Genomic DNA, 11,066 nt, shown 5'->3' with positions numbered 1-11,066 from the left:
GAGTTAAGGGTAAGGGGGCAACACTTTAGGAGAAATATTGGAGGTGACTTTTTCACTTAGCGAGAGGTGGCAGAATGGAATGAACTTCCGAATGAGATTGTTGTGTCAAGATCCCTTCCGTCATTTAAGAGAAGGTTGGATGTGTACATGGAGGTGAGGGGGTTGGAGGATTATTGGCGGTGAGTGGGAGGTTTGAGCTAGTGGAGTAGTTCTAGTGAACCGGTGCAGACTCGAAAGGCCGATATGGCCTGTTTCTACTCCGTAGATGGTTTTATATATATGTGTGTGTGTGTGTGTGTGTGTGTGTGTGTGTGTGTGTGTGTGTGTGTGTAGATATATATAAATATATATATATATATATATATATATTTGAAAATACATGTGGTATGTAACCTAATCCATCCCTCTCTCCCTCTTCACCACCTGCCTCCCTCCTGAATTCCCTTAAGAAAAGAAAGGAGATTATCAAATGGATATATAAATTCAAATCAACCACTGTGAAACCGAGAACCACTACCAGGATGAGCTATTGAGAGCTTAAATTTTCAAACCAACATGTTGTAAATATGGGCTCCATATTTTCAAAAAGAAATGATATTTATCACATAAATTATGTTATTTTTTTCAAGAGGAATACAAGATCTCATTTCAATATGCCATCTCATTGGATCTTGCTTAACTTTCTGATCTCAGTTTCAGATTAGTCCATGGCTTCATGAAGAAATCTTTCATGACAACTGACAGGATTGACGTTTCCCATGTCAGGAGTCTCCAAAAACGGTGATGTGGCCTCAAATTAAGGAGCACTCAGGACAAAATATGAAGAGCTGTCTTCATGCACAGGATACTAACTACAGTATAATACCTGGTATTCAGAATTTAATTAATCAACAGCCTCAAGCAAACGGCAAAAAAAAATGATGGAGAAAAAAATGCAAGTTTAAAATTGGCATGCCTGGCCATTAGTTTGCCAATCCACACAACCACACAATCTCAAACAACCAGAAAATACACTTATCTGGCATCTACCAATCCCCATATGTGAGACACCAGAGAGTTTACTATATTTGGAATTCTCTGTTCAAGAGGGCTGTGGTTAATGAGCAGATTCTCTGACAGAAAACTCCTCCCCTCTCAAAATGAATCTCCTTAATCCCCTTAGTTAAATGAATTCTCCTGCTAAACAGGTGGGGACATTTTTTGACATTAAATGCAAATAGATTTATTGAATTCCCTTTCACAACTTCCAACAGTAGATTCTGGATTTCCTGCTTATGGCAGGAAATGACGGCAAAATTGAAGTTCCCCATCCGAGACTTTGTTTCAAGCTTCAACAAGCTTTCACTGCAAATATTATTTGCTTCATGCTTCATTTGTTGAGTTTTTGGATGATCAATTTATTATTAACAATATAAGAGAACAATACATAGAAAGCCATTTAATTGTGAAATTATTATCTCCACATTTTTCACTTGTACAGTACTTTGCAACTACATCAGAATCAGATTTTATTGTCATGAACCCATCATGAAATTAATTATTTTGCAGCAACAATCACAGGTGAAGATATTCAATACAGGTGCAAATATTCATTACAGGGGTAGATATGCAATACAGGTGTAGATATTCAATACAGGTGCAAATATTCATTACAGGTGTAGATATGCAATACAGGTGTAGATATTCAATACAGGTGCAAATATTCATTACAGGTGTAGATATGCAATACAGGTGCAGATATTCAATGCAGGTGCAAATATTCAAAGCAGGTGCAAATATTCAATACAGGTGCAGATATTCAATACAGGTGCAGATTTTCAATACAGGTGCAGATATTCAATACAGGTGTAGATATTCAATACAGGTGCAGATATTCAATGCAGGTGCAAATATTCAAAGCAGGTGCAAATATTCAATACAGGTGCAGATATTCAATACAGGTGCAGATTTTCAATACAGGTGCAGATATTCAATACAGGTGTAGATATTCAATACAGGTGCAGATATTCAATGCAGGTGCAAATATTCAAAGCAGGTGCAAATATTCAATACAGGTGCAGATATTCAATACAGGTGTAGATATTCAATACAGGTGCAGATATTCATTACAGGTGCAGATATTCAATATAGGTGTAGATATTCATCACAGGTGCAGATATTCATCACAGGTGTAGATATTCAATACAGGTGCAGATATTCAATACAGGTGTAGATATTCAATAAAGGTGTAGATATTTAATATAGTTGCAAATATTCAATACAGGTACAGATATTTATCACAGGTGCAGATATTCAATGCAGGTGCAGATTTTCAATATAGGTGCAAATATTCAATACAGGTGCAGATATTCAATACACATGCAGATATTCAATACAGGTGTGAATATTCAATACAAGTGCAGATATTCAATACACATGCAGATATTCAATACAGGTGTGAATATTCAATACAAGTGCAGATATTCAATACAGGTGCAGATATTCATCACAGGTGCAGATATTCAATATAGGTGCATATATTCTATACAGGTGCAGATATTCATCACATGTGCAGATATTCAATACAGGTGCAAATATTAAAGCTATATGTTAAAAAAATAAATTTTGTGCAAAAAGAAGAGAAAGTGAGGGTCATTATCCATTCAGAAATCTGATGGCAGAGGACAAGAAGCTGTTTCTGTGCCACTGTGTGCTCATCTTTAAGCTTATGTACCTCCTTCTTGATAGTAGCAGTGTGAAGAGGGCTTGGCCTGGGTGGTGATGGTCCTTAAGGATAGAGGCTGCTTTCTTAAGACTCCCCCTCTTCTTGATGTCTTCAATGGAGTGAAGACTGATGCCATGATGGGTCTGGCCAAGTTCGTAATTCTCTGTAGCTTTTTCCTGTCCTGTGCATTGCTACCCCCATTCTAAACAGTGATGTAACCAGTCAGAATGCTCTCCACAGTACACCTGTAGAAATTTTCAATCGTCTTTGGTGATCAACCATATCTCCTAAAACTCTTCACGAAGTATATTAATGAAGCATGATTCTTTGATTTTAAGGATTAGCAGTGATAGTAGCTGTTGCCTTATTGATGACTTTAATGAAATACAGGGGTCTTTCTCTGTAAACAGGCTGCCCAATATAGCCCAATGCATCACAGGCAAAACTCTCCCCACCATCGAGAAAATCTGCATAGAACACTGCCATTAGAGAGCAACAGTAATCATCAAAGATATACACCACCCATCAGGAAAGTGGTATAGGTGCCCGAAACTCGTACAATCAGGTTCAAGAACATTTGCTACCTCTCCACCATCAGACTCCTAAACAACACTCAATTGGGGACTTATTTAAGGACTCTTATTTTGCACATTATTTATTCTTCAATATTAATTTTTTGTATGGTTTATATTCCCTTCTTGTTCATATTTTCCTTCTTTTGTATACATATCATTTCTTGAGTAAAATTTCTTTGCACTACTGATAAGTAAAAATTCTGGATGGCCCGCAGGAAAGAGAATTTTTAGGTTGTATGTGATGTCATGAATGTACTCTGACAATAAATTTGAACTTGGAATTGGCAAAACAAAAGGGCTTCCCAACAGGGATTGTCATAAGCTTGTTTATAATGGCCTTTCGCAATGTCACTTGCGCAGAGCTCATGATTGCACAAAACCTTCAGTATCACATTGCGAAGTGTGTAGTTTCATTACCATATGTCAAAAGCATCTTCTTGTGAGATACACAGATGTCCATGATGCAGGTCTAACGATCAGATCTTGCTCTTAAATAAAAAGAATCCTACTCACTGTGATTTCTGTACTTGCTCTCATAATACCTCTGAACTTGATCATTTTGTGTAGAAATGTCAGGATAAATGCTCGTCTTTCAGTTAATATTCAAAGAATGTTTTTGTTTCTCCAAGTGTCTGACTCCAAAGGCAACTGGTATTATAAAACGTTACAGAATTTAGTTCCTGCTTTTTATCTTCAGTGCCAATTCTATTCCTGTCCTCTAAGCCCTAATCCATCATTTCATTTTTTTAAATTTTAACAATACCACATGGTAAAAAGCCATTCCAGCCCATGAAACCCATGCCACCCAATTACACCCAATTAACCTACCAACCCCATACATTTTTTGGAAGGCTGGAGGAACTCAGATAAAATCCACACAGGTCACAGGAAGAACGTACAAATTCCTTACCCACAGTGACAGATACAAACCTGGGTCACAGGCGTTGTAACAGGGTTGCGCTAACCACCACACTAACGATGTTGCCCACTTTTTATCAGGTTCGCTCCAGTCCTCGCACTATTGGGGCACAGTTAGCTTAACGGTTGGAGCAACGCTATAACAGCACCAGCGATGCAGGTTGAATCCGATGCTGTCTGTAAGGAGTTTGTACATTCTCACAGTGTCTGCGTGGATTTCTTCCAGTGGCTCTGGTTTCCTCCTACCCTTCAAAAACATATAGGGGTTGCAGGTAAATTGGTGTATTTGGCCGGCATGGTCTCTTGAGCCAGGACGACCTGTTACCGTGCTGTATGTCTAAATTTAAAGAAAAATTGAGCTTCCTTTTCCTAGAATTGTAAAATCAAATCATCAGAGAGTTGCACAGCTTGGAAATAGGCCCTTTGGACCTTCTTGACCTTATTTTCCCTCCGTACTTATCCCATTTACCTGCCTTCAGACCTTATCCTTCTGGGCCTCGCCAAGTTCACTGTTTACCTAGCTGTCTCTTAAACAAAGTGATTATATCTGACTCCAGCACCTCCTCTGCCACTGAGTTCTAGATACCCTGTGTTAAAAATAACTCCTTGGATTCTCCTTATTATCATTTCCTCTTACCTGAAATCTACATCCTTTTGTTTTTGTTATCCCCTACCATTGGAAAGAAAAATTTGACTCTCAACCAAATCTATGCCTTTCATAATCTTATTTATTCACTTAAGTAACGTTTCTCAGTCTGTCACCCTGATTTCTTTCTGCACCTTTTCATCTCGACTCGAGTTTAATTTACCCCTTTTTAACTGATTATTTCCTCATTTTCTATGATGAACTGGTGTCTTTACTTCCTCCTTTTGACCTGTATCCTTTTCACACTTCTTACACTTTGCAGCAGCTGACATTTGGCCCTCAATCTCTCCCCCCCACCTCCCCACCCACCTGGGCACAGCAAGATCCCACCCGGTTGGAAAGAAACTGTTCCCTCACCACACAGAAATTACACCAGTTGTGGTGATACAACCACCAGCCTACTGCAGGGGCTGACCTTTGTACCTGTAGGAAGACCTCCTGGGAGGCTGACTCCACCTGGCTGGCTGTCAATCAACCGACCTGGATATAGACCTTGAGCCAGCCCCTCTCGGGCCATTCACCACGTGGAACCATCAAGACTGAAACTGGTGCACAAGACTAAATGGTTTAAAGCCTGTAATACAGCCTTTCTGTGTTTTGTGTCTGCTTGCTGACACACCAATGTAAACCTGAATTATCAGAGATGTGTTTTAGGTGTGGTTTAGTGGTTGGTTCTTTTTTACATTCTACCTGGCTTTGCATGAAGGCGAAGACCTTCTGCTATGACCTCTGTGACACCTTAACCAAGATCATGGGAGTCACCTTCCCAGTCAATCCAGACCTTTTTCTTCTGGGGAACTTTACCACGGTTGGTAGATCACTAACCAATTCTCAAATTAAATTCACACAAATTGCCTTATGTATGTCCAGGAAGTGCATAGCAGAAACATGGAAGTCTGATACCCATCTACTCATGGATAGGTGATCTTTGGAGATGAATAGTTGCATCCCACTTGAAAAGGCCTTATTTAGAGCAGCATATTGGTACCTCTGGCATTAATATAGGGATACCATCAGTACTGGCTATCTAGTAGACCTCTATAAAGTTTTTTAACACTGCTGTATTATTGTGTCTCCGTGTGTTTTACTGTACACACCGACAATGGGATGCTCTTTCCTTTTGTGTTTTTCTTTGTTCTTTCTCTGTTTAATAGAGGGGAGGGGATGGAGGGAGAGGTTCTCTCGATGTTTTGTGTTTGGTATGATTGTTGATTGTTAAATATATTTAAAATGATAACTATTACCAAAAAAGGAAAGAAGCTGTTCTTGAACCTAAAGGTGCTGGTCTGCAGGTTTCTGTTCCTTCTTTCCAAAGATAGCACAATGTGTTACAATATATCTTTCTGACTTCCCAATTGTAATCTGCCATTGGGACCTGTTGAAGGTAGGCAGGAGAGACTACCTAAAGTTCTGGCCAATACTCTCATCAGGCACTTTTTGAAAGGAAATCATAGCACTCTGTTTCATAACAAGCTCGAACCATCATGAACAAACAAATATTATGCAATCACCACAGAAATGATTTACCAACTATATCCTGCCACATTCGCAAGATATTTCACCTTCCATTGTGTCCTCTGTAGTAAGAACTCTATCTCTGAATTAAAATACCATGAGTTCAAATCCCACTCCAGAGAATGGAACTTCATTTCAACACTGATATGCTTTGGTGGAGACTGATAATTCAAGGCTACATCTGCCCACTCAGACGCACGAGGTTTTGTGGTCCTATTTTGAGGAGCTGGATACTGGATTACATTTGTCTTCAATCAACACAGGTCATCATCATTTCCTTCCAGTAAGATCTTGCTGTGCACAAATTGGCTGTTTATGTCCTACAACAGTGGCTGCACTTTAAAAATACTGCTTTGGTTGTGAAACACATACGTTATCCAGTCCAGGTCCTCTATGTCCAAGAACAATTTCTTTCAATGGCCATCAGGCTCTTGAACCTCCCCTTATTACGTTAATCAAAATATACTCCAATACCACACAATAAAGATTACCTGAACTATTGCAAAGTGACTTTTCTTTCCTTGCACCATGGCAACCACTTAATCTGTTAATATTTATCAAACCCTACCCTATTGTAAATAGTGTATTGTAATATTTATCATCGTAATAATTGTATTTGTAATATTTGCATATTACAATCGTGTATGGTAATATTTATCACAGTCTGCTACTTTTCATCCCTTGCAATCTGGTAATTTATCGTTCTGTGAATACTTATCATTGATTTGTTTTATGCATTTATTGTCTACTCATTCACTTTTATTATAGTTTACTCACAAATAACACAGCTGCAGCAAGAATATCAGGGCATAGGTATACTGTACAATGGATATGACAATAAACTCATCGTCATATTCATAACCGCAAATATTTATTATCTGAAGAATCTTCTGTAAATTATTATCAATTTAATTCTTTTTAATTCAATGCATACTTTTGTCATTTTTTTTAACGAAGTACCTGTTCGGCTGCAGCAAGTAAGAATTTTGGTGCATATGTGCATTGTACAATGTGTATGACAATAAACTCATGATCTTTATCCTGAAATGGCAATGGATGAAGGCAAATCTTTCTTTTATGATCTTGCCCATTATTCCCTGATGGTGATTTTATCCATCTTGTTATTTTCCTATCAATACTTTGACATGTTGGAGGTTATAAAATTGTGGGGCGGGAGGGGGGTTTAAAAAGACAGATGAATTTGAAAAGTTTGGAGTTTGGAGGGCTACAGGAAATTGGCAGAGAAAGTAAGATAAATACTGGGACAGATGAGCTATGGTGATGTTGGATGGCAGGGCTGGTTTGAGGGGCAGAGTGGACTCTCCTGCCCACATTTTTTGAAGTCCCAATGTTGTTTTTCTGTTCGTTGTCTTTTGTTCTCTTATCCTTGTGCAGCTGAGATCTGAATGTTGGTCCAATCACTCACACAACTTTTAAAAGTTGCTTTTTAGACCCTTGCAAATCTTTATCTCATGAACTCTCCCTCAAGCACCTGTCTTTCCAATGTTTCAAGTTCAAGTTCATTGTCACAGGCTTCAAACTACAATGAGAATGTTTGTTTGCAATCAGTTCAGCCAGTCAACCCATATATATTACTGCAGAGGGCAGAGTTACATCAGGAGTTCAGCTAGAACAGGAAAAGGCAACATTATTTTATTCGTGTGAAATTCATTCAAGAGTCTGTTAATGGCAGGGAAAAAAAAAACCTGTTCTTGTATCTGATGGCAAGCAATCTCACACTTGTGAATCTTCTTCCTCGAAGGAGAAGTGAGCGTGGCCGGGATGAGTCTTTCAGATACTTTGTCTGTTTATCTAAGGCTGCAGGAAATGTAGTCAGAGTCGACAGAGAGGAGGGGGGTTTGTGTGATGGTCTGGGCAGTTGTTCGTCTATTTTTTTTTAAACCCAGTTTTTAAAAACTTTGAAAAAAAAGCCACAATGTCACAGCTTGGAACCAGTGATAAAAACAGCTGGATAACGCATGTTATTAAAGAGTAAATCAGACTGAATTACCTCACTGCCTCAAGAGTTTGTAGTAAAACACACACAAAAAAAAATGTGGGTCCTGTCAAGTATAAGCCACACTGGGTAAAGCTGTGGCCTACATCAAGAGGACTGGAGTACATGGGGTCAGAATATATAGCCTCTCCTAGACTCCTGTGCTGCAGGGACAAGCCCCAGCCTCTTTTGACTCCCCTCATATCTCAAACCCTCCAGGCACAATCTTGTAATTCATATCAGATGCCTCTCAAATTTAATCCCGTGCTTCCCAAAGCAATAGGAAAGAAGAGGTAAGATTTGCAATTATGCAATTTGTTGCGGAGATACCCAAATTGGCATCAATGGAAAGGAGATCAACCACACCCAGAAAAATTGGATGCAATCCAATTTCAGGACTGGAACGCCTTAAATAGAGGGTGGAAGTCTCCAGGGCTCGGCGTTGGATTATTAAGATGTCAAGCACTGTGTTCTTGGAAGTTGCTTCAAACACAAGCAAGGGACGGGAAGGAAAGGGAAGGGGGTTGTCTTGGTTTTACCAGCACAGCGACCGAGGAGAATGATCTGAGGTCAGCCGCGTGTGCTCCACCAGCCCTCCTCCTGTTGGCCACGGGGAGTTGCCCAGCGAGAGAACAGAGTGTGTGTGTGTGTCTCGCCTGTTCCTCGCTTTCTCGTCGGGGAAGCTCGCCAAGTTCAAGGTGTTCTCTGCTGTTGCCGTGAAGATTTCGGGCCGGCCCGTTGGTTTCTTTCCTCCGGTTGGGTTTTCCGGGTTCTGACTCTTGTGTGGATGCCGGTTTCCTGGCTGCGTTGTTGCAACTGGGCTCCGGCGACTGGTGGCGCAGAGCGAGAAGTTCAGCATGGACTGACAGCGCCGAGGGGACCCTCTCTCACTGCTCGCCCAGGTGGAGGGGGGGGGCAGGGGCAGCCTCTCCTTCTTTCTCTCTCCCCCCACCCCCTCTCTCTCGTCTTAGAGGATCAAAAGTGACCTAAAGATGGCTAGAGACCTTCCAGCCAGGAGCCTCGATAACATTGATCTGTCGTGCTTGCGGGTAAGTTGCATTTAAAAGTTTAGGTGCAGTTCTAGTGAGAAGACCTGAAACTCAACTCATTGATCCGCAAGTCTGTTTCTGGGTAAACTTGAACTGTATCTGCCATGGTCAAGGCAAAGTGTGTGAGATTTTAAGTGAGTCACCCACCCAGGCGTCAGTGTTTGTCAGCAGGCAGCCCTTTCAAAAATGGGGCTCACTTTAATTGATGAGCTTTTTAACAAGGGCCATGCTCTCCCCCCTCTTAGCTTGCAGACTCTTCTCTGCTTTTCAGTGATCTATTAACCTCAGCGATATTCATGTATAAGAGACGACCCACTTTGTTCGTAGAGGGTCCCGACCACAAATTGTGAACAGGAATGCATCCTGGAGGCAACTGAAATCAGCTGTGATTTATTCGCCAGTATTTGCTGGCCATCCCTTATTGCCCAATGACTGTACAGGTGGGTCTGGAGTAGGCTGGGCCAAAATGAGTACAAATGGTTCATTTCCTTTCCCTGAAGCATATTGGTGAACCATGTTTTCCCCCTGCTTGTGTTGAGTGGAGTAGCTTTCAGGTCTTCAAGAATCGTGGCGAACCAGCCTGGTGTTTGAGAATGGGGAGGCCATGCAGTCTCTTAACCACACATGTCAAACTCTGGCCCGCGGGTATATTTGGCCCGCAAGATCATATTAAATATATATTAGAGTTGGCCCGCTGGCCGCCGCGCCAGTATAGCGCATGCACACTGAAGGTGAAAATGAAGACGTCGGAGGTGTGGAGGGATCTCAGAGTCCCGAATCCTGGGGATCGGAGCGCCGCACTCAGCCCGCCCGGCTCCCGGACACACAGACACGGCTGGAGTTGGGGACCATCCTCGCTGGGTCTGCACTTCAGCGGTGACGCCAGACCGAACGTCTCGTTGGCGATGCCTTCCCCCTCGCTCCGTGCGTGGTGGACCCTGCCTCCCGCTCCTTTTGTTGGAGACGAGCCCGGCGCCGTGAGATCGCAGTTTAATCCCTCTCCAACCATGGGAGGGGGGTGGGAGCAACGCGCTCTTCTCAGCCAATTCCTCCACCGCCCCGGACGCCGGCGTTTCAACAGGGGGTTCGGGTGCCTTCGTCAGGCGTCCGACCTGTTGGTCCAAGACAAGGGGAGAGCGTACAAACTCCACACAGACAGCACCTGAACTCGGGTGAATGTGGAACTGCGACCCCACATTCCACATCAGGACTGTGTGTAAGATTGGGAGCAGTGAGACGGAAGCTTATTTTGTTCCTGTGATTTAAGCCTTTCTTGGGGTGGGGGGGGGGGGTCCTTCTCTGACCACTTGCCTAACAATTAACCTAATCAGATGTGGAGTTACCACAATACAACAGTTCTCAACCTTTTTCTTTCCACTCGCGTCCCTGTGCCATTGGTGCTCTGTGATTAGTAAGGGATTGCTTAAGGTGGTCTGTGGGTGGAAAGAAAATGTTTGAAGACCACTGCTTTAATCATCCCTCATTGACTCGTCATGTGCACGGTTTCAGAACGCCAAAGGAAATGGGCAAATGACAATGAAAGAGTTTATCCAAAACTATTATTAAACATTTATTTTAATAAGAAAAAGTTTAACATTACATATGTTGAAAGAAGAGAAAACATGCAGATGTTGTTGAAAATTTTCAATAAATATTTAGTTCG

The 11,066-nt window shown here is 41.5% G+C and overlaps 1 protein-coding gene across 6 annotated transcripts in view; it reads left to right on the top strand.

Moving 5' to 3' along the window:
* The first annotated feature begins 8,767 nt into the window (after positions 1 to 8,767).
* LOC138740600 (mitogen-activated protein kinase kinase kinase kinase 4) overlaps positions 8,768 to 11,066 on the top strand; it is a 270,004-nt gene continuing 267,705 nt past the window's right edge. For 4 of the 6 annotated variants that reach the window (XM_069893469.1, XM_069893466.1, XM_069893468.1 and 1 more), the window contains exon 1: positions 8,772 to 9,403. In XM_069893469.1, coding sequence (XP_069749570.1) covers positions 9,347 to 9,403 — 57 coding nt within the window. In that variant the 5' untranslated portion in view covers positions 8,772 to 9,346. Of the gene's footprint in view, positions 9,404 to 11,066 lie in introns of all 6 variants that reach the window. The other 2 variants (XM_069893470.1, XM_069893467.1) reach the window with 2 other exon arrangements.

This window comes from Narcine bancroftii, chromosome 8 (genome assembly GCF_036971445.1).
Source record: "Narcine bancroftii isolate sNarBan1 chromosome 8, sNarBan1.hap1, whole genome shotgun sequence".
NCBI lineage: Eukaryota > Metazoa > Chordata > Chondrichthyes > Torpediniformes > Narcinidae > Narcine > Narcine bancroftii.
Note: the sequence above shows the minus strand (reverse complement) of the source record. Positions and strands in the feature narration are given on the sequence as shown.